Below are 25,190 nucleotides of genomic sequence, written 5' to 3' on the forward strand. Positions count from 1 at the left end.
ACCACTCCCAGATGTTCAAATGTGTACAGTGTACAATGAATCCAAAATAACCTGAAAACAGACCAATATCAATAAATTGGGCCTGAAATAAAATTATCTTCTTCCATCCTTAATTCAACACCCTCAGAATCCATTCCTGAATGCATATCTCAGATTTTTGTTCACATAAATTAGTAAATTCTTGAAATATTTCTAGAGTATAAAATTTCTCTTCTCAGATTTAATTTTTTAAATGTCCCCAACACACATTTTCTAGGAGCAAACTTTTTTTTATGGACAGAGAGTCAGTGAGGTTGGTGGACAGAGGACAACAGGAAAGTTGCCTTTCCCCTGCAAGAGTTAGGGAGTTGGTTACAAAGACTTCCAGCAATCTTGGAAAGGGGTGAGCTATTTCAGCTGACCATGGAGGCTCACTGCAGTTGCAAGTGTAGACATTAAATTCTCTCACATGGTCCCATTCTAATTTATGGGGTCTCACCCTATTTCATTGTCTTTTTTTTTCAACATCTTTATTGGAGTATAATTGCTCTACAATGGTGTGTTAGCTTCTGCTGTATAACAAAGTGAATCTGCCATACATATACACATATCTCCGTAACCCCTCCCTCTTGCGTCTCCCTCCCACCCTCCCTATCCCACCCCTCTAGGTCATCACAAAGCATAGAGTTGATCTCCCTGTGCTATGAGGCTGCTTCCCACTAGCCATCCATTTTACATGGGTAGTGTATATGTGTCAGTGCAACTCTCTCACTTGGTCCCAGCTTCCCCCTCTCCGCTCCACGTCCTCAAGTCCATTCTCTACATCTGTTTTATTCCTGCCCTGCCACTAGATTCATCAGTACCATTTTTTAGATTCCATACATGTATGTTAGCATATGGTACTTGTTTTTCTCTTTATGACTTACTTCACTCTGTATGACAGACTCTAGGTCCATCCACCTCATTACAAATAACTCAGTTTCGTTCCTTTTTATGGCTGAGTAATATTCAATCGTACATATGCGCCACATCTTCTGTATCCATTCATCTATTGATGGATATTTAGATTGCTTCCAAGTCCTGACTATTGTAAATAGTGCTGCAATGAACATTGTGGTACGTGACTCTTCTTGAATTATGGTTTTTTCAGGGTATCTTCATTGTAGTTTTGATTTGCATTTCTCTAATGATTAGTGATGCTGAGGATCCTTTCATTGTTTATTGGCAATCTGTATATCTTCTTTGGAGAAATGTCTATGTAAGTCTTCTGCCCACTTTTGGATTGGGTTGTTTGTTTTTTTGATACTGAGCTGCATGGGCTGCTTCTATATTTTGGAGATTAATCGTTTATCCATTGATTCATTTGCAAATATTTTCTCCCATTCTGAGAGTTGTCTTTTCATTTTGTTTATGGTTTCCTTTGCTGTGCAAAAGCTTTTAAGTTTCATTAGGTCCCATTTGTTTATATTTGTTTTTATTTCCCTTTCTCTAGGAGGTGGTTCAAAAAGGATCTTGCTGTGATTTATGTCATAGAGTGTGCTACCTATGTTCTCCTCTAAGAGTTTTATAGTGTCTGGCCTTACATTTAGGTCTTTAATCCATTTTGAGTTTAGTTCTGTGTATGGTGTTAGGAAGTGTTCTAATTTCATTCTTTTACATGTAGCTGTCCAGTTTTCCCAGCACCGCTTATTTCATTGTCTTAACTTTAGAAAAAGTCTAATAAAACTTTGAATTGAACTGATTTTGTAATATGGCAAAGCCCAGAACCAAACTATTTGTTTGGTTTTGAGCCATCTCTGTCCTAAGCCTCCAAGAGATAAGATATTCTTTTTCCATAGTCATAGAAAATACCTCTCTTTCAGGCTATTCCTTGAGCCAAGAATGTTGTAGGAATTTGAGTTGGTCAATCTCTTGAAAGCTATCTAGTGTCATTAGAAGTAGCTGCCCTGTGAAAAATAGTCTCCATTTGCCCACCCTGACCTACACTCCATTATTTTTTTCCTTGCTTTTTGCCCCAAAAGAGTGATCTCCATGTACTGCATCAACAAGGTGAAATTAACCTTCCAGCTTCAGGTTGAGTCCAGCCAATGGGATGCATGACGGGGAGAATCAGATTGAAAAAGATAAGGGGAAATTTATTTCCTGGTCCCCAGACTGCTAGGCAGTCTGCTGAGATATCTATGAGCTAGCAGTGGCTGGATTCTTTTACCAAAGTCCATAGTTCCTGTCGGAAAGCCTCATCATACAGCTACAGCTGCAACTACAGCTGTCTCTAGGTTCTGCTAACTGCTCCTTCCCCTTGCTCTTTCAGGCATAGGGGGCAGTAAGGGATCTTGCAGTTCAAATCCCTAAGCTGCTTCACCATCTTTTGTTGATTTCCCTTAGCCCTGCTCACAGTATTGTAAATAAACCCTTTGTTAAACTTTCCTCAAATACCCTATTTGATTGTACCATCTCTTTCCTGCTGAGACCCCAAGTAATACACACCCCAACCAATAGCTCTCAGATCCTAGGAGTCTTTATTCCATTCTAGGACATTAAATGACTCAGTCCACCAAATCCTTGCCTTATATATGCATTTTATTCCAGACTGACAGGGATGATAGCTTCATTAGCAGACTCTCAACTATGTGCCATGAGCTTCGGGATTCTCAAGCCTGAAATTGAGCTGCACTTCCATTGCTTTTCATTCTAATGGATTCAAGTAGCCTCATATTTCTCACATTTTCCTGAGATACACCTGCATATACTACAGGTACCAGTATCTGCACTAGTCAAGTTCTTGTTTACAAATGACAGCATGTAACACTGAATAACTTAAGCAAAAACAGTGATTTCTTGGAAGAAAATTAGCAGCTCACTGAATTAACAGGAGAGCTGGAAAATGATGTTCTAGATGCAATAAAAGGAGATACAATGTAATCAGAACACCACCACAGCTACCCCTGAGGTCAAAGCCATAGAATTCTCACTGCCATCCTTGATGACACCAAAGCCACTGGACTTGAACCCCTCTGCCTTTGGCTACTCAACTCTACTGCAGCTGTTCCAATAACCTCTAACTTCATGGCAGTTCTTTCTTTAGTCCATTGGCTTCAACATTTTCACATCAGCCACAGACCAACCCTGAAATTAGTGTCAGCATGTAGTTCGGCCTTTTTATCCTTCTTGGACTCAGAGCTCTGCCACCTCATCTTTGTCTGTTTCTCCCCCTATTATACATTCTAATATAAGACATTTTTCTCCCTTCCTCTGAAAATAAACTGAAATGTAGCTTGAGTAGAGATTCACAAGTCAGATGTTCATAAATCTATTATTCCTATATAATTTCTTAGACTTCTTTCTTAAATCCATTCAGTATTCAAATGTCAGGGCAAAGTCCTGTTTCCGTACAGAAGGCTTATCTAAATATTTGCATCACACAAGGCTTTCAACTTTTTCAGTAGTCTGGGACACTGTTATATCAAGTTGCCTTGATAGGAAAACTTGAATAAGTTCTTGGTTTTGCTATGTAAAATATGTTGAGGATATATCCTTTTGACTTCTTGGTTCCACAAAGAAATCCTTCAAAATGCCTCTCTTAAATATGTAAAAGTAAGGCAAGAGTTAATTGGAATCATTTTGGGGTATTTACTGAAACCCCCTCCTGAGACTCTTCGTTGTGGCAAAGACATTCCTGTGATTAGATGGCAACATTTGCATAGAGGTTAAGGAACTTTTGGATACCTAGGTGGTAGAGGCTTCAACAACTTCCATTCTGATATTCAACATTAAACCCTCTCTGATAGATTGGGATGATGTCAACATAAGTCCACCAAAGGCCTTCGAAAGGGGGCTCACAAAGTTGGAGCATAGACAGAATATCTAGGTTCAAGGCCAAGGTCTACTGTTTACAGGAAGAGAATGGATTCTAGGTGAGCTGGCCACTGATGTTGAAGTTCTTACTGATCCAACAGCCATTGTGAGCACTTTGAGAATAATACCTTTACATGAGAAGAAACCAAAAAGCTATAACAGTGGTAAGTTCTCTGGCAGCAGATAATAATGGGGAAGTCAGATTACTGTCCCTTGAAGAGTCACTGTGGCAGGTGCAGAAATCTGGACCAGCAATGTCTTCTACCAAAGCAACTTCAGATGCAATTAATTTGAATATCAAAAAAGTTAAAGAAGGATCTTCCTTTGTACCACTAAGCTGGTGAGGCAGATCGTCATAGTTAAATGGAATTTCTACCCACAAAAGATTCCTGTTAGGGCTTCCCTGGTGGCGCAGTGGTTGAGAGTCTGCCTGCCGATGCAGGGGACATGGGTTCGTGCCCCGGCCCGGGATGATCCCACATGCCGTGGAGTGGCTGGGCCCGTGAGCCATGGCCACTGAGCCTGCGCGTCCAGAGCCTGTGCTCTGCAACGGGAGAGGCCACAACAGTGAGAGGCCCGCATACCGAAAAAAAAGAAAAGAAAAAAAAGAGCCCTGTTATAATCTCTCCCTATTCTTTGTAGAGCCTTCTTTGTATGTCTCAGGAGGAGGTAGCTGGTATATATATGATGATTTGGACTAGTGAATCAGTAAGATCACCATTGTGCTGACACAAAGATGCACCAAAGTCCAAGCCTTGAAGAGCAAAGCTATGGTCTTTAGTACCTTTTCTATCTTCATTATGCCTGCCTACCTAAACCTATGGTATGGACATTATCTGATGCAAAGACTGAATTATCACTCATTCATTGAGCGTATTTAAAAATCTTACCAAGTAAAACCACATTGTTAAGTATATGAAGCACTAGACTGGGAATGAGCTGACCAAGCTGACTCCCAGACCTCATAAACATTTAATTACAAATATGAACAAACAAGTTACTCTCTTTAAACCCAGTCCTCATCTGTAAAATCCATAAAACGGAAAAAAGTAAGACTGCTCTTGACTACAACCCAGAGTTAAAATGAAGATCCAATGAGATAAAGTATGTGACACTGCATTGCAAATTGGATTAAACAATGCCTAAATGTGAGAGATGACTTAATTCATCTTCCAGTTTTAACTGGTAAATTTGGAATTGGCAAGTCCTCTTCTGAAACAACATTTCTCAGAGGAGTTCAGGGCCTCTCCATCATCAACTCCCCAAGGCTTTTAAAGAGAGGCTGAATCTCCACTGCCACATTCAGAGTATGAAAAGCCCATTTAGCTGTCATCCCCTGCTCTTGGCAAACTCTCAGGGAATGCCAGCAAAACGTCTGAAATTGGAACGGCAACCCACCAAGTACATCCAAATCTTTCATCAAACTGGGCCTAGTTTAGAAGCAATATTATATTAACATTACCCCCACTGTGGATTATTTCTAATGAAACCAATCTGCCAAGGTGAAATGAGAGTATGTGTCACAGAGAAGCATAATTGGATTGACCTGAAAACGGGCTTGAAAAGTAAATATCCTTTCAATTAAAGATGAGCAAAGAGATTCCAGAAAATATCAAGATTTCTGACTCCTTTAAATCTGTGGCCTGTCCCTTACACCAAAATATAATCAAATCTTTTAAAGTTTCTGAAAGGAATTAGAATAGAAATTTGTAATTCTGTTTATTGAGTCAGATCCTCCTGATGGCTAAACTCTCTTAATTGTAGCTTAGCAAACTTCAAAGGCAGAATCAGCTCTTTCAAGCTGACATGGCACCATCCAGTATGCAGAAGGTACCAAAACAGTCTTTAAGTTCAACCTCTGCATGGTCATCACTTCCTTCTTCTCTTTCATTGCTTCATCATCGTCTACCTCCCTTTGTAGCCATCTCCTGCTACACCTCAGAATTCTGTGGTCGTTCTATTTTCTGGACACCATAATGGGCTCTAGGAATATAGAGATGAGTAAGACATGAGCCTTGACGTTGAATACTCTGTTTTCACCCCAATCACTTTCTTAGTTCATTCTTTCACTCTCAGATCAAAGACCTCCTTTATGATGTTTACTTATTCATCCAGGAAGACTTAAAAATTCCTTCTTTATGATTTCACTGCTCTTTGAACATATGTCCACTGCACTCTCCCACCAAGTTCCTTTTGCTCCTAAATAATTTATGTACTTTTGATATCTCTGTGACCTTGCTCATGTGTCCCTTAAGCTTAGAGGGCCCTTCTACTCATGTCTTCCCATTGAAAATTTAACCTATCTTTAATGTTTTAGCTTAAAGATCACACACAAAAAATCACAAAATCACAGGCTAATAAGAATCTAGCCCTTCAAACCTACTAAAGTAACTTGCAACAATCACATCTAAAGGCAGAACTAAAACAAAAACCTAAACTCCTAATTCCAGGCCTCTTTCCACTGGCCCTGCTGCCTCACCTGTAAACAGGATGCTCAGATCATGTATGGATCAATGTGGAACACTTCTGAGAGTTAAAGAAGGTACTAGTAATAATTGCACCATTCATAATTACACCTAGACAAAAAGTGTGAATGAGGACATATGGTCAACCTGTGTAAATCGAATCCCCCTTAAACTATGGTCAAATTACATGGACCCTGTTCAACAAAGCGCTCAGCTAGATCTTTCTCCTAGTGACAGCTCATCAGATAATTAAGATGATTTGAGCCTTTAACAAGTGATTTTGCACTCTGGTTCCCTATTTTAAAACAATAGCAACAATAAACACACACACATGCAGTGTGACTTGTGTTCTTTCCTTAGTAATTGCACAGCTGTTCTCTACCAGGTATTTCTTGGATTCTAGAGTCAGACATACCTGAGAGAGCCACACAACTCCATCCTTTATTGTGTAGGCCTCGTAATGAAGACAAAATGAAGACAATGGGCCTTTCTATTGGGATTTTTGATTCATTCATTCAACAAATATTTGCTGAGTGCTTCCCAAGCATGAGATATTGTGCTGGATACTGGGGATACCGTGACCAGATCACTAATCTCCATTACAGTCTAGTCAGCTAGGAAGATATTAAGCCCAAATGAATATACTATCCCAAGCAAAGACGAGTGCTGTGATACTACACTACTACAAGAGAATCCGAACTACGTTGTGAAGTCATGAAATGCTTGAGGACATGATGTTTATCTTGATACCTTAAGAGTATGTGCAAGGTAACTAGGCAGAAGAAGAAAGGAAGTTTGTTCCAGGAACAGGGAATAGCATGTGAAAAAGCCTTGTGTCCATGTGGAACCTGGCCTAATCAAGAAACCCAAGAAGCGCCTGGGTGACAGGAGCAGGCACAGTGAGGGAGAAAATGGTGGCAGATGAGTTGGAGAGGGAAGCAGGGACCAGGACAAGAAATGACTCCATCGGCTGTGTTAAGTAAGGATCTCTGTTCCTTTTCAAAGAGCAATGGAGCGTTAAAATTTTTAAGTAGGTAGGTGACTGGTGGAAAAGATTGGTATCCACAATTAAATTTGCATTTGGAAAAGTCACTCTTATAGAATAAAGAGTGGATTACAAAGAGGGCCAGAACGCATGCAGGGAGAACAAACAGGAAGCTCTTACCTTGGTGAGAAGCAAGAGTGGTTTAGACCAGGATGAAGACAGACAAGGTGTGAGACGAAAAAAATAAAGAGTTGAAATGGACAGATTTAGTGATGGTAAAGCAAATCGAGGATAACGGCCCAAAATGACTGCTAAATTTCTGGCTGGATGGTGATGCCATTCACTGAAACAGAGAACACTAGAAAAAAAGTGGGTTTAGGGAAAGTTCATACATTATCCTGGGTATGAGGAGTCTGAGGTGGCCTTGCAACATGCAAGTGGTGATACTGAATAGAAATTTGGATATACAAGTGTGAGGCCTTCAGGGAAGATCTGGACTAGAGATTGAGTTTAAAGTCATCCTTGACTTGGTGGTAATGTCAGCCATGTACATCAATGGGATTCCTGAGATAAAATACAGAAAGGAAGAAAATAGAAGAGAAGGGGGTCTAACACCAAGCCTTGAGAAACGTTAATATTTAATGGAAGGTTAGGGGGAAATAACATTGCAAAGAGAAAGAAGACTTAGCCAAAGATGGAGGGAGCAATCCAAGCAGGTGTGGCATTTTGGAGTGATCATGAAGGAGGCAGGTATCAGTGGTATAAAATACTGCTGAGAGGTCAAGAACTAAAAGGTGGCCTTTAGATTAAGTGGCATGAAAGTCATGAGTGATCTTAGTGAGCGACTTTGGAGGAGTGGAAGGCAGAAGCCAGATGGGGGTGGAGAGGAAATGGAGGCCCCACGTGTAGACAGGTCTTCTGAGAATTGGCTCTGAAGATTGGAAAGGATTAGAAGACTGTTTGGAAGAAAAATAGTTAGAAGCAGCTATAAGAGGGTACAGGTATGATGTAGGGGAATTTTTTTTCACAGACTGAAGAGAGTGAAGAGTGTTTAAATATTTATGGAAAGATCCAGTTGAGGGGAGTCATTGATAATGTAAGGTCCCTGTGACGACAGAAAAATGTAGAAACTAGAGCACAAGGAAGGAGAGGTTGATCTTAGGAGGAGAGACCTGTCAGCCCCCCAATAATGTAACAGGAGGTAAAGATGGGTTTTGCTATAGGGACAGGTATACACTTGCTAGTCTGCGTTTGAAGAACTTCTGGTCTGATGGCTTCAATTCCCTCAGCAAGAAAGAGGAGATGTCAGCTGCTCACAGCAAGGGGACATGAACCATGATCAGATGTCGGGTCAGAGTGACGGTTGTTACTGTGGAGGGTGGTGAGACAGCTGATGGGCCATATGAGTGTGATCATGGACTTATTGTGATACCACTGTGTCCTATTGTGTGGCTTTCTCCAGTATCACCACGCTATTCAGATAAAAATCTAGAAAAGCAGAAAATAAGGTTAGGATTTTGCCATATTAATGTAAGAACGAGATAGGCGGACAAGCAAGTGGCAAGTAGAGACGAGCAGGTCTGAGGACTGACACCAAAGCTCTCTCTTTACAAGTAGGTGTTATAGGCTATGGAATGGCCCTTTCCCTGGCATCCCAGAGTTGCAACTGAGGCCAAAAGCTGAGGGCCGAGTTGCCACGTACAAGCCACATTCTAAAGGGAGCCTCCAACGTTGGCTGCCTACAATTAAAGCCTGTGCCCACTCCCTTTCCCTTGCTTCTACCACCAGGATTTACTAAGATGTAGAACAGGCCTTCTGACCACAGAACTTCACTCCAAAACCCCCATCACTACCATCAACTGTACACAAGCAACTCCAAACACCTCATCATCATTTTAAAAAAGAAAAGAAAAAAAAAAAAGACTAAACAGGAGAGGTATAGGCTTTCTGGAGGATGCAGGAGTGGTCAGAAAGATATGGTCTTTGCTCAAGACCCTAAAGGAAAGGAAAAAGGGAAAGTGTCACTATGTGTTTCTTGCCCTGCGTGTTATCTCCGCCTTACACATCAGTTATTTTCACCTCACAGGTGACCTGTGACATGTAGTTACCATGAGTTCACATGGAGAAAGTGTTGTCTAAGGAACTGTGGTTTTCGCCGAACAGCTCCGTCCATTGTTTTTTTTTCCATCTCTGTGCTGGCATCCCTCTCTCATGCTTCTCAATCAATAACTGGGCTTTCTCACTTCCCAAACTCAACAAGTGGAGGAGAGATAAGGGCCTAGGGTGGAAAAGCCTGGCCAGATTCTCTCTGACCGCTGCTTTTCTGCTACAGCTCACATTTGCCCAGACTAATCAGGCGACAGACACTCCTCCCACCTCACCCTTGCCAACGTCCTGGGACAGAAGGCAAGGCTTGTCTCCTCTCTGTCCTCAGGGAATCGAGCCTTCACTTCAAGGGCACAGCACCTTAGTCCTTGGAGACACAGAAAGTGTTACCATGGGAAGGCTCAGGCTAAATATTTTCTGACTGCAAGTGCGTCACCCTGCCCCTGAAATCTGGGAGACATGGCACCTCTCCCAGGCTCAGAAAAGAGCAAGGGATTCCTGCCAACGTTTCAGTCCCACTGGAGCAATGAGATCTTACCTTAGTGCAAATCCATTCCTGAGCTCCAAAGCAGTGACTTCCTCTCCCTTTTCCAAAACCAACACTTGACTGTTTGATGAGTCATTGGTTCCCTGACATTTGTAGAATACGCTTGAAATGCTCCCAGAGGGAGGAAAATTATACTGTAATCAAACCACACGCTCTCTCTCCTTTGCCCTCTCCAGCCTCTACAAGTGAGGAACCCACAAGCTTAACAGTGGAGGACTCTGGAATTATGTCCCTTTCTCATCTAATTCAGCAGAATGAGCTGGTTTGTGGGTTTTCAAAAAAGAAATAAACTAGGCCTCCCCAGCCTCACACAGGATCAGGACACTTGAATTTATCCTTGTAACTGAGAAAGCTCGGAAGGGATAAGACAGGAGCAGCTGTGAGGTGAATATTGGTTATGTATTTGTTCTTTGCAGCACTTAAGAGGTGCTGGTAGCCAGCTTAGAGTCTGTCAAAGACCAGCAGATATTAACAAGGGAGCCAGGCACTGGGAGGGAGCTAGTGAGGAGAGTGTGGGGATGAGGTGGGCAGATAGGTTTGTGACCAGGTGGGACATAAAGGAGATGAATTAATGGAGGTGCTTGTGTGGCAAAAAGAAGTTGAAGCAAGACCTTTGAAACAACGAGGCTGATGATGGGAGGGGTGGGAGGGGTATGTGTGGCTAAGATTGTTTTCTAGGTTGTGAATGGGTTCATAGCCCTTAATCTGCAGAAGGAAGAAATGACCAGCTCTTGTGCAAGTCAGCATTCTGTCAATTACGTGCCAAATTCAAGCCCAAACTAACTGAAGCACAAAAGACATTTGCTGGCCCATGTTACTGAAAAGCTTGGTTGAAGTGTCTACCTCCATGCTTGGCTGAGGCAGGGGACCCAATCTGTCTCTCTTTACCTTGTTCTGAGTCCACTGTAATACATTATACCTGGAATAATCTTCCCTCCTGGAAGAAAGAAGAATATCATGGTCCAGCTTTACATCCTCCTGGGGTCCAGTCTAGTGGGAAGAAGCATCTCCTTTCGGGACATTCCAGCCAAAGTCCCACTGTATCTTGTTGGTCCTGATGAGGTCACATGCCATTCAGAGTCACTCACTACACCCAGGGAAAGGCAAGTCTATAATTGGTCAGATCTGAGTAACCTGCCTGTAAAACTGGGGTGGATCTATATCACTCAGATTGCATGAACTCAGAGAAGGGTAAAGAAAGGTGACTTTTTTTTTTTTTTTGGCTGAGCCGTGTGGCATGCGGGACCTTAGTTCCCCAACCAGGGATCAAACCATTGCCCCCTGCAGTGGAAGCTCAGAGTCTTAACCACTGGACCACCAAGGAAGTCCTGAAAGGTGATTTCTTAGAAGGAAATTGGAGTGCTACTACCAAAAGAGGGGTGCAGTGGATCCCAGCAGCCAAACACACTGCAAATGTCCTTCACAGTTGACTGAGACTTCGTGATAATCTCTATATTCTGATGGCTTCAAAGAAGATCAACAAAACTAAATTAAGTCTGATTTATGTAACAGTGTGGATTTTTCTGCAATAAACATTGCTAACCTTCATGCCAGGTTTATCTGAATCATCTTATATTATTCTCACAATGATTCTATGAAGTCCGTGCTTTATTACCATATTTTACAGACAGGAAAGTGAGACTCAGTGAAGTTACGTGACTTTTGCAAGGTGTCATTGCTAATCAGTGCGTGAGTCAATAGTCACAGCCAGGCAGACTTAAGCCAGAGAGGCTGCTTGAAAGTTTTAAAGTATCATAAAATCTGGCAGAGATTTTTCACTTTAGAGATGATTAAGAAAAAAAAAAATCACTGATGGACAAACTGTCTTGCCCATAGTCAGCTAGGGAAGATGCTTATAAGAATTTATATAATTTTAAATCACATACCAGAGCTGTGGTGCCTAGCTCACTTCTAAGAAGGCCTTAAATTTATTTTCTTTTGAAGTTAAATGAAAGCAAAGTTAAATGATTGCAGAGGAAAATGTCACTGAGGTCTAGAATTCAGCCCATCTTGCTGGGTTATTCAAGTCTCTTCAAACAGCCAACCAGGGAAGGAGAAAGGCCAGAAGAGTAGAGATCAAGGGGAAGTGTGAAGAGAGACGGGTTTAGAAATGCCCAGCCATTGGCAATGGCCCTGGGCAGCATAAACCCAAAAGCCACTTATGTTAGTTTTGGTTAAGTAAGGTAATTTGATGTTCGTTCCCTCCCTACGAGAATCATTTAAAACTCCTTGTTCTTACATTCATCTAGTCCTCTGACATTATCAAGTTCTTGGTAGATGCTAGGAATACACCAATGCATAACAGAGATTATGGGCCAAATATTTTATAACCCAGCCAGAGAGGAACCAGTGGCAATCAACTAGCTAAAGAATATAGAGATAAATGTTATCTCTTACTTGGTTAGACAGCAGTGGGAGTACAAAGATGGGAGTAAATCATCTTGACTTTGGAACAAACTCTTGGTGAAGGGCACAAGAAGAATTCTACATTTGAACTGAGTAGACAGACTTAGACATTAGGAGTGGAGTGGGAGGGAAAGTTGAGAAACTCAACATTACAAGACTCTAATCATTGTATTCATCCAGAGACCATCCAACGCACTCTCATTTTGCACGTGAGAAAATTGAGGAACACACTGAGCAAGGTTCCTCCAAAAATTATTGACAGTGTAAGGCTAGAACCCTGATTTTCAAATTCATGATTTTACCTGGAGCTCGTCTTGCTGCTTTAGTCCAATACTACTCAATTAGTATGCTCTGAGTATCTACTGAGGTTCAAACATGGTGCTGAGACCTGACGGTGGAAGTGTCGACTTAGAAGCGATATCATATGATATTTGTCTTTCTCTGTCTGGCTTACTTCACTTTGTATGATAATCTCTAGGTCCATCCATGTTGCTGCAAATGGCATTATTTCATTCTTTTTTATGGCTGAGTAATATTCTATTGTATATATACCACACACACAAAAAAGAACTTATTTACAAAACAGAAATAGACCCACAGACATAGAAAACAAACTTATGGTTACCAAAGGGGAAGGTTCAGGGGGGGAGGGATAAATTAGGAGGATGGGATTAAAATAAACACACTATTATATATAAAATAGATAACCAACAAAGACCTACCATATAGCACAGGAAATTAAACTCACTATTTTGTAATAACCTATAAGGGAAAAGAATGTGAAAAAGAATATATATATATATGTATATATATATATATATATATATGTATACCTGAATCACTGTGCTGTATACTTGAAACTAACAGGACATTGTAAACCAACTATACTTCAATTTTTTTAAAAAAGAACTTAAAAGTGTTGACTAAACCACAGTCTATGTTCCTGAGGAGCTTTAGAGTAGAGGCTACCCCAGAAAAAGATCAGTAAATATAGCTACCAGGGGGTGAAGAGACCCTGAGAAGGGAGTAGCAGCCAGCTACCTCTAGAGGAGGTGCTCCATTGAAAATTAGCCTGGGAAAGAAGAGACATAAGGATACTCCATGGAGAGATCAAAGACACACCTTCATCGCTGGAAATTCTGTTCTATGTCTTCTGTTTACTCCTGCATCTCCACTCTCCACTATTCTTCCTATTTGGTTCAACAGGAGCTGTGAACTTATCAACTGGCTCCCTTATCCTCCAGTGTTCAGTAGGGTCTGACCAATGGGAGGCACCAGCAGGAGAGATACAGACTCACTGCGTTTATCCCTTGGGTCTCTCCCTTCCAGACAATGGTTTGGCATGGCTGCATCCCTCTTCTGAAGGTCACAGCTACCACTCGAGGACCATCTCTACAACCACAGCTCTTTCTCCAGGTTCCAATAACCTCTTCTTTCCTTGGCTCGTCAGACCAAAAGGCAGTAATTCCCCTTTGCTACCACAAGAGAGCTTCACTACCTCTAGCTCATTTGCCTCAACGCTTGCAAACTGTGCCTTCATTTAACTCTCTTCCAACACCAGCTATGAACGTGCCTTCTGTTTCCTACCAGACGAATAACAGAAACGAGTCAGCCCCTCCTCCTCCCCAGGGAGAAATCTCAAAAGAAGACCTCAAGAAGACAAGAAGAGAAAGAAAAAAATGCAAACCTGGAGGTGACTTTCTTCAGTTAAACAAAATGCTGGCTTCCCATTTAGAAGTCAGCAATGGTTTATTTTGACATGTGGAACCTAGTATGACAGCTCAGGTATCATAAAATAAAAACAGTCCTGAATCTTCCTCATACATTCTTGACCACAAAGGTCTTACTGGTCACCCCAAGTAGAAATCCACCTTGGGTGAGACAGGAAGGAGTGTTACCGCCCCATCACTTATGGAAACCAAGACCTAAACTAAACTAACCCAAGTCCAGCTCAGCTTGTGGAAGGATGGGTTAGTTGGAACAGAAGCAAGGATTTTCCTGTCAACACATTCTCAAACATAGTTTTTGATAATATTTTAAAGGTAATGTATTATAACCAACAAGGATCTACTGTAGAGCACAGGGAACTGTACTCAATATCCTATGATAATCTATAGGGAAAAGATTCAGAAAAAGAATATATATATATATATATATATATATATATATATATATGAATCACTTTACTGTATACCTGAAATTAACACAACATTGTAAACCAACTATACTTCAATAAAAAATTTAATAAATTAAGATAATGTATTGATGTAATTATTGGTAAAGACAACAGAAGAAGCAGTGTAAAAGCAAGATGTGGAGACATACAGAAAATGTAATGGAAGGGAGCATCTTTTTCATGAGAGATTTTACTTGATACCAAAGTATAGGCCACTGTCCCCCACCTGGCCACACTCCAGGCTCCGGTCCTCAGGAAGCTTTGCTTTTTGGTACTCTGGAGAAAATGCCATGAAGATTCCATCTGCTTCCTGCTCCTCCAGACGCTGCAACTCTTTGGAGTTCTCCCCAAAGTCACTCTTGTTTGGCCTGTCTCAGGTCCAATACATGAATGAAAGGCACATCTTATATTAAGGAATCCCAAGTATTACCCACCCATGGAGCATCCCCATTCACGGGCCTATGACAGCTGCCTTTTCATTAGTATCATTGTTAATAAATATTGCTCAGGAACAAAATACTGTTGAATTCAGGAGGGTTCATTTTACCCTCAAATACTTGGACTTTTGTCACAATGAGTGTGGATGCCACGTACACGTGTTGTCAGAGACGAACTGACATTTTTATATTCAGATCCTGTAAAACTATTTACATCTCTCTGGATAAGACTTCTGACTTGTAAATGAAGAGAAAAGTATTCTTTCCCTAGATTTAGAGCAACAGAACTCCTTATTATGTCAGCAGATGTATGTGATGTGGATTTGTACAAGCCACAGAGAGCTGTTTACTGTGACCTTGACAGAACTGAGCTTATTTTGCACTTTTACTAAAAGTGTAAAAAAGAAAAGAGATCAGACTCCACCTCTGATCTCACGCCCCACTCCCAGTTTAAAATGCTTTCCTACCAGGAAAACAAATGTTTTCCTTCTGGTGTTAAATAAAGGATAGAACTCAAACCAGCCTTCCTTCAACAGTCCCCCACTCCCCCCCCAAAAAAAATCCCAGGCTTCTATGAAACCGAGTGCTCAGCCAAATTCCTACTGAGAACTGACAGCTTAACTCTCTTACATCCAGTAGAGCTGGAGGAAAGGAGAAAGAGCCTTGGGTCACGATGGAGAACTCTGGATTAGACCTTGTACAGCTGTGACTCGGGATCCCGGCTCTGCCACACATGTACCATCTTCAGCAAGTTCCTTAACCTCCTTAAGCTTTAGCTTCCACATCTATAAAATGGGCCCACTAATACACTTAACTGATGGGCTTTTGGGTGACCGATTTGTCCCAGCGTGCCTGCGGCTGTTCCAAATGTTAGAGCTAAAAGTCCTGTGTCCCAGGAACACCATCATTCCCAGGACAGTAGATCATGTTATTTTTGTAAGGATTAAATACAATAACTCCTGTGAAGTGCTGCACGCAGTGTCTGAAACACGGTACGTTTTCAATATGTTAATATGATTAGTATAGATCCCCATTGTCACGCCTCTGGGTTCTTCTTTTTTTTTTCCCATGGAGATACTAAATATTCATTGAACTAGGCATAATGCTAGGTGTTGCACATTCATTATGTGGATGAAGAATATCACCTGCCATATCAGTAGAAAAAGGATGTTGCAGCCATCAAGCCAGCAGTCGCTGTGGCAGCCCCCAACTGTGCACTGTGAGGAAATCTGGGATGAAAAAAACCAAAACAAAACAGGATACCAGTCTTAGACTTAGATAGTTAAGGTGCATATCAAAGGAATGATTTCAATGAGCCAGACTCTTGAATCTTCCCATACATAGAAAAGCACTAAATTCCTTAACTTGAGATGCCTGGTTTTCTTTAATGAACAGAGATCTGTGACGTTCCCACTACCTGGTTTTTTGTTGCAAAATCTCCTCTATATCCTGGCTCCTCCTGCCTCTTCGGAGCAGTCCCCCAGAGGGATCTGAGAGGCTGGCCTCTTGTCTTCAGTCCTCAGAAAATCTGCCGAATAACACATAATTCTCAGTGTTGAGGTTGTGCTTTTTTTTTCAGTCCACAATTATCTCTAATTTTCTTAAATATCCAAAGAGGTACCTATGAGCATTCTTATTTTACACATGAGCTGGCCACAGGTGAGAAACATGACCAAGAACTAGTACATGACAGAGTCCATGCTTGAACCTACATCTGATTTCAAAGCCCCAGGGTTTTTCCTCATGTTGCAGATTCAAGCTGTTTATGTGAAAGGGCACAGCAGAGGGATGGGGGTCATTTGACCAGGTGGGCAACTGAGTTTTACCAAAGTGGAAGAACAGGACAAAAACTGTAGGTCTCTGGCTGGGGTGTTATCATAGCCCAGAGTGAATCCTATCAACACACAGAAGAAACACAGTTCTCATTTCAGGAGATGTGGGCCTCTGGATTACTATTTTATCTTCATCTCATCCTAGAGTTTTTCATCCACAATGACATTATCTCAGAGGGTTGAAGAGAGAGGAAGCCCCATCAGTCACTCTCATCTATCGCTTAATGGTAATCAAATCTATATGAGGCACTAGGCAAATGTCTCTGAATGTAATGATGAACAAGACAAGATCCCCTACTTTTGAGGTAGAGGAGATAAATATATTAAAGTACAACACTGGTTGGAGTTACTACTGAAATGGCAAACAAAGCCCTAAGGGAGAAAGAGATAAAAGATTATTAAGATTTTTAAATCAGGTAAGGAAAATGACAATGCATTTTCTGTGACAAAGTAGATAATAGAAATGTAAAGTAATGTAAACAAGGGATATTGTGACCAGCTCATCATGGTTTGCCCAAGGCTTTCAGGTTTTAGCACTAAGTCTGTCAGTCCAAGGCATCTGGTCACCCAGATCACTAGCTCAGAGTCTGGCATATCGTAGGTGCATAATAAATGCTAATTTCCACATCAAGGTAGAGTGATTCTTCCTTTCTGTTCTCACTGAATGTATGTTGCATTGTAACTATATTTTAACATATATATGATCCACTATACTGTAAGACTTTTAAAGTTAAAACTATTTCTCATGCGTTTTTGTATAAAGAACACTGCCAAGGGTCTCAAATGTTCAGCTGGACATTAATCAGCACCTGAGCTTCCACTGAAAGGCAGGAAAAGAACCACCTGAAGGAATTAGAGGGAACAGAGTCCAGGGGGAATTAGAGGGAACAGGGATTGGAGTTTTGCCTGTTCCCAGGAACCAGAGTGCAAAATTTCATAGGACAGGGACACAATTTCCACTTTCATATTCCAGCCAAAACTGGACATCCCTGCCAGGAATGGGGACAAGAGGGATCAAGGACATGTGCTTCCTAGAAGTGCAGCCCAAACAGGAACCACTGCCACTCTTGGCTGAGCCTCTAGCAGTGTTCTGTTTACCCCAGCCTACAAACTCAAACAGCTAAATCTTGTTCCTCACCATCCCATACAATCCCTCTCCTCCTGGGAGAATTCCCGTTGCCTTTACCACTTCCCACCCACAGGGCAGCCCCGGCCTGACTGGGCAAAGAGATAGGGAGAGACAGCTGAAGTCAGAGGAACACAAACAGGAGGGGTCAAGACCTCATCCACAGCCACCCTCTTCCCAGCCACCGCAAGGAATAATGGGCACTGGAATCTGGGGCAAACCCGATTGACACCAAACACTGCTTTTGCTTAGATTTTTTTTTTAAGTCAACACTCCTAAAAACAATTCAGAATGTTTTTACCCTTGAGAAACTATGTGGCTGCTTTCCTGGTTTACTCTATTTACAGTGAGCTCGTGTTAGAGAGTCACTTTCTGAATCCATCCACTAGAACAGGACCACCATGCTAGCAAGCAGTTGGCAACGTGCTCAATGAAAGCATGAATGGACCAAGGTCTCAATAAAAAATAAAAAAACAAAAAAACACCCCAACTTAAAATAGTCTTCCAGACCTCATTTTAATAGAGTTCCTGTCCATTCAGAGACTTTCACGAATAACCCCACAATTAATGACATGTGTTTATTGGCAAAACCACTCACTTGAAATATACAGTGGTTGGTATGGAGTTTATTTATGAGAAAGAAAGACTTGACCTAAGGATTAAAAATAGAGTAACAGTACTCAACTAAATTTGCAGCTGCTTTCCCCAAAAGCCTCAGGTATAACCTATTTTTAGAAGAGTTCAATCTGAGGTGATGTGCAAATCTAGCTAAGCAAGGAGTTTGCAAATATTTTTAAAAAGTAGAATTAACACTTCTGTCTTGTAAGGCTACTTTTGGGAGTGTTAGTGCAGAATTACTGCACCTAATAGGTGTACCCTCTCATATCAGATGTATTTTATGTGGAATTACATTTAGAGCATACTATGTAATTATTGCATATCCATGCCAATACACTGAAATCTTAAATTGAATGTTGTCATACCTTGGCTTGAGACTTCTCAATTATTTTCCTTTGCACTTAGAATAGAATCCTCAGCAGGGCCCATAAGAATCTGCTGACCTATTCCCAACCAGCCCCACCTTTGTGTTTGGGCACACCTATTTTCTTTCAGACCCTCACGCATCCCAAGACTTTTCCCCACCCCTAGTCCTTGGCCCTGTTCTCCCTTCTCATCCTTGTTCTTGAGGCCATTTCTTCTCATCCCTCAAGCGTGGGCTGTAGTGTCATCGAAGGCTCTTCTCTTTCCACCCCCTTCGTCCCTCAGCACCTGTTATTCTCTCACATCACAACTAAACCCTGGGGTTTTTTAAGGGGTCTCGTTCTCCCACTAAAGTGCAAGTTCTGCGACAGCAGGAACCATGTTTCTCTTATTTAGTTTTAACCTCAACAGCAAGTATAGGTACTGCCATGCAGTAGATGGTCAATCAATCATTACTGAATATTAAATAAATGATGAGTGATATCCCAATTCATTTCTACCATACTTTTGTTACCAAACGAGGTTTGTTTTGCCTGACTTGCAGCAGACCAAAACACTGAGACACTTGAGTTTTGCAGCAGAGAGAGGATTTATTTGAAAGGCAGCCAAGTGAGGAGGCATCTCAGATCCGCCTCCCAGAAGGCAAGGAGCTCGGGGTATTTATGTGATTAAAAAATAAAGAAGCAGGGAGGTCTGAGTCTTGGGGAGCACAAGGATTGTAGGGAAAGGTGACTGGAAAAAGGTGCAGTAGTCAATCATCATTCTGTGCAGGGGTAACTAAGCCACAGGCCTCTGCACATTAAAAAATGGAGGCGCTTAGCACGATTTGAAGGTGGAGTTTTTGGCCCTGTGATGTCACAAGGTCACCGAGAGTGGACACTTGCGCGTGCCCAGTTGGAGGGTTGGTGGTCCTATCCAGTCTTAACCAGCTCAGCTCAAACTAGACAAAGCTGACTCCAAGTTCCTGGAAAACAACTTGGGCAAGCATCTTATTGTTTAGGCTACATGCCACTTGGAGGACACGTAAGTATTTTTGATTCATGAAGGCAGGTGAAATGAATTTGACTAATGATTGCCCACGCTTTCACTTCCACACTACCTACCCCAAACTACAAACCCCAATTCAAGCCTTCTCCATTCCCAACTTCATGCTTCCCCTTTCCATAAAATCTTCCCTGAGCTCCTCACTTTTCAATATTTATAGACAAAGCATATGAAGTGCCAGAGACATGCCTGGACTGTAGCAGCTGCTGGATAAATACAGATGTCAACAGTATTACCATGTTCACTTCTTCCAGAGTATTCCCATATCTGTGTTTCCCAAACATCGGTTTTTCTCATACCACCTTCATGTTTTTTCACATATCCCCACTACCATCTGTCTTACTTTTGTTATTATGTATTTTTTATTTAACACAATGTCTTCCCTCTTTTCTTTTTAATAAAATTATTTATATATTTATTTTTGGCTGTGTTGGATCTTTGTTGCTGTGCACGGGCTTTTCTCTAGCTGCAGCAAGCAGGGGCTACTCTTTGTTGCCGTGCGCAGGCTTCTCATTGTGGTGGCTTCTCTTGTTGAGGAGCATGGACTCTAGGCACACGGGCTTCAGTAGTTGTGGCTCACGGGCTCAGTTGTGGCACGTGGGCTCAGTAGTTGTGGCACGTGGGCTCAGTAGTTGTGGCACGCAGGCTCAGTAGTTGTGGCTCGCAGGCTCAGTAGTTGTGGCACACGGGCTTAGTTGCTCCGCGGCATGTGGGATCTTCCCAGACCAGGGCTCCAACCCGTGTCCCCTTCATTGGCAGGCAGATTCTCAACCACTGTGCCACCAGGGATTTACTTTACTTTACTTTTATGCAGATTTACTTTTAAAGGTGAATTTATAGAAATTAAAAACCCATTTCACTGACCATAAAAGGTGGTTACTGTAAAAATTAACATGATGAAAAAAATGCTGCTTTTTTTTTTAATGGGAGATTACTAACTGTTAGAGACATGGCAATACTAAGATGCACCTTTCTCCCTGACACATCAGAAGGACTGAAAATCTCTGAATGATTCCTCGCTTTGTGCTTCATTATTACTTAAAGCCACAACTGGGTCCATCAGAAATCACCCCACCTATCATTCAGACCCTTCTGTCATATTGCATGATTACTAACACTTTTCACTTGGCATTTATTATTCTCAACTTTGATTGGTTAATTACACATTTACGTCTATATTTCATCCCAGTGTCTTATTTCTCTTTATATCCTCCCTGGTTCTTACGTTGATACTTATACAGAATATAGCCTTAATATAGTCTCTGTTGAGTCTAATAAGAGCTTTGAAACAACTTGATCAAAAGAACCCGTTCCTCCAAACTTCAAAATATTTTTGAGATAGATAGGTGAGACAGGATATTCAGGAGTTCTTCTGGTTCCTCTTTTCCTCTGCCCTTCTGATTTCCCATAGATATGTACCTCATCTATCTCATCCAGGCCACCACAGTTGAATATTAAGGATGTCCCTTTTTCTATGTGAACTACATCCAACTAGGAAGAGTGCCCAATACAAGAAATGTATACATTTTATGCATGAAATATACCAGAAGCAAACACTCTAATTTATGTGAAATAAAGACCAAATAAAACCAGAAGAAAACTGAATGTGTGATTTATTATATTTAAGATTGGTCTATAAGGCTTAAATATGTCTGTCATAATTAACAGTAAGTGAATGCAACTTTACAAAATCAGTATTTCAATACAGTACAGGACTAAATGTGGCAACTGTGCATTGAAAAATTGATATTTCCTCAATGCAAATATCAAATGTGCAGCACCATTTAGAAGCTTCCACTAAAAATGCAAGCTGCAGTAATTATTACAAGCTCTACTCAGAACACAAGACTACCTATATCAAGCGTTAGGGGAAAACAGTGGAGTCATTCAGGCGTAATATGTCAGATTTGGTACAGGATTAAAATACTAACATTTTTTTAATGTCCTGGTTTCAAATTAATAAATACAAAAATAATATAAAAATATACACCAGTTGATAAGACTGCACCGCAGAGGATCAGAAGGTTAAATCTCGCTTTCATATGTATGCAGGTATGTCTTTAGTGTCAGAATTTCTGAATAGCTACGGCTGGTCTTGCGGAAGAAATCCAGACTAGTAAGATGTTCAATGTCCCGCACCCGAGCCGTGTGCATCTTTATAAGCTCTTCTACCCATTTCGACTCATCCTCTGAGCTCTGCAACAGAAAGGGAGTACAGAGTCAGAATTTTCCAAAGGAGTTTCTCTACACGGTCCATTTGCTCCAAGTCCACAAATGACCTCTACATACTCTTGCACCCAAAGCCAAGGCGTGTTATTCCTTCCTGGCCTCCCCGCCTCTCTCCCACAGTGCTGCTGGCAATGGGCCACAAATACTGGTCCTTGGCTGTGAACGTTTTCAACAGCAATTAGCTGTACCAAATAAACCAGATGTGTGGTGCGAAACAGCTTTTGATGCAATATGTTCTCCTAACATAAATCAAAATTGGGAAAACCAAAGGCCCTGGAGAATTCAGTGATGCGTTTCTTTCCCCTGCTGTCAAATTGCAAAGAGAAGTACAGAGCATGAGGAATTAGGAATGCTTCTCTGCCTCCCAAGGAAAGGAAAGAGCTTGTGCCCAATGCACAAAATGATGTGTGTGCATTTCTAGTCCTTCAGAAGAATGTGCTAGATCAACGACATCATCTATTAGATGGCAGTGAATTGATATTTGAATGAGTTCGACTCTAAGCAGCTCAGTTGATACACATGGCACTTTGGGGCCCAAGAGGCCTGAGTCGGAATCGCAACTCTTCCACTTCCTGGCTGTGAGACCTTGCTGAAGCTGCTTGACCTCTCTAGGCCTCAGTCTCTTCATTGGTTCATAAGAATAATAATGCTTACTTCAGCTCCCTGGGAAGGAGGAAGGAGAGGAAGGAAGAAGGGGAAAAAAAAGAGTAAAGTAAGGAAACAACATCATGAGTTTTCCCATGATGGGAAGGAAGGAAATCTCTTTCCGTCTTAACTAATTGCCAAAAATTGCCTCACTGGCACAAATTCGAGATGAAAGACAGTTAAATGCCCCACACTAAACAATTTATTTCACATCTAAGTAGAAACAAAAAGGCAGTGCAGATAAAGCAGTCCTTTACATTTAAAAAATATCTTCTTTCACTTTTGAGGGAACTTGAAAGAAGGAACGAGATCTGAGAACCTTGAGAATATGGAGAAATGTCTACCTTCGTCAGTAGACATGGGGCAGGAGGGTCCTTGCCAATAATTTTATTCCCAAATGCCCCCGGAATTGCAATGGCTTCCAAAAGTCTTTCTACAAGTCAAAGGGTAGCTGTGCGTCCCAGGGCTGAGACTGTTCAGGCATGCCCTCACCCAAGTCTTTGACTGCAAGTGGACTCAGTGAACTACCCACCAAAGCCCAAGAACCTGCACTGGGTTTTCTCAGAAAGCTCCAACCCACACGGACCTGGACAGGGAGCTCCAGCAGCTTGTGCCAGTGCTAAATATGTACAGGAGGGTGTTGGTTCAGGAAACTGATGCCTGGCCATCCCAGGCAAAATGAAGAAACAGGAAGAAATTGCTTTGCAGGCTGGGGGAAATAAGGATTTTAACCCTCCACGCCCCACCCTCCTAACCCAAGCTAACCAAGATCTCTGCGAGTCATAGGAAAGAACAGGCCTAAATATAACTCTACCCACAACGGTACTGACCAATCCTCAGTGTGACCATATAATTAACGAAGTAGGAGGTCTCCAAATGGGTCGGGACCCCCTCAGAGTAAGCAGAGTAAGCATGAAGTGATATTTTCGGGAGAATTTTCATATGCAACTCATTTATTTGATTTTTCAATGGTCAGTAAGTCTAATGTTTCCTTTGTAAATGCAGTCATTTGAATGTGTGGAGAAGAAGTGAAAAGGTTTTTCCTAATTTAAATAATGGCTAGCTGGGATTCTACGAATTTGGGGGGAAATCTGTCTTTTGTTATTTCTTTCCTTGGGAAGTGATTTGCCAATTTCATTTGAGAGGCATTCTCCTCTGGTTCTCACAGGCTAAAATCTGGCCTCCAATTAGTCAAAATACTGGGCTATGTTACACATGAAGAAAATGACTTCTGCCTCTTGCTAGCTAGCAATCCACAGAAGTATTTGCTGCAGGAGACTCTAGTACAAAATGCAAAACTAATAAAAGTCGAATAAAAGTTCATGTGCACCAAGCGAGGAAAAGGAAAACTTTAAAAATAAATTTAAAAAATAAATAACTTTACACATTAATGCAAACGAAAGCACAGTCCAGGAACTTGCTTAGTGTTTTTCTTGCTATGGACATTTATCCTTCACCTGCCTTTTCTCCCTGACTTCCTCCCAAGTGAGTTTGTGAATTCAAGTCCCAGAAGTCTTAAGGTGGACTTTAAGGCAAGGACAGGTGTCTATGTAGGCAGGGGGTTCTTCAATAAGAGACATGCTGGCCTTGAACTCTATAAGAAATACCTCTAAGCTCTGTGCAGAGAGGAAGATGTATGAGGACGTCAGTGGATTTCATTTGTCAGATGTAACAACGGGGCGAATAAAGAACTGCCTCTGAGCTGAGTTCAGAACAACCTTTTTCAAACTCCTGCATCACCAAATTCCCCTAATGACAGGGAAACGTGAACATACATCCCCCAGGAATTGAGGTGTCTCTTAAATGGCCTACTTTAAGTCTGAAATGTCTTTGTAGTCTCTGCCTTATCTTAAACATGTATGGCATTTTGAATTTAACTCCATAAAATATGTTTACTTTTTTGCAAAAATTTTACCTCCCCACAACAAGATTTTAGTAAAACTGAAGTTCAAAAAAGTACATCATGCTATCCAGAGACATTACATCCCTCTGGTACACCATTACCTAGTCTCGCGGGCTGCAAACAATCAGCATTGAGAAAGTCAAGCCAATAAATTGAGGACAGCTCCTCTCTCACTTGAAGTTCCCTTACTTCTCCACCTCCCATCCAATTATTTCTAAGATCTTATTTATCCTTCCAGTACAGTATTGCTGCCTTCCACCTTCCTTTAGAAATTTCCAAGACCACATCCAGTTCAAATTCTGTTCCCTTAATCCTGGGAATCTTGCCAAAAACCTTTGAGGACCGTGCTTGGTCCCCTCCAATTCAAATTTATCTCCCCATAACACAGTCTACAATGTTGCTCTTATGCCTAAACATTTTCTGTGGTTATCTAATGTCTGTGCGATGAGAAAAAAGTCTTAAGGCCCCAAGCTT

General features: G+C 41.4%; 1 protein-coding gene across 1 annotated transcript in view; it reads right to left on the bottom strand.

Moving 5' to 3' along the window:
• Positions 1-21,964: 21,964 nt before the first annotated feature.
• ENPP2 (ectonucleotide pyrophosphatase/phosphodiesterase 2) overlaps positions 21,965-25,190 on the bottom strand; it is a gene marked incomplete at both ends in the record, with an annotated part of 105,832 nt that continues 102,606 nt past the window's right edge. Inside the window, 1 exon segment of the mRNA XM_079722734.1 lies at positions 21,965-22,135. Within this exon segment, the coding sequence (XP_079578860.1) occupies positions 21,965-22,135 (171 nt within the window).

The sequence above is a fragment of the Hyperoodon ampullatus genome, assembly GCF_949752795.1.
Source record: "Hyperoodon ampullatus genome assembly, chromosome: 17".
Taxonomy (NCBI): Eukaryota; Metazoa; Chordata; class Mammalia; order Artiodactyla; family Ziphiidae; genus Hyperoodon; species Hyperoodon ampullatus.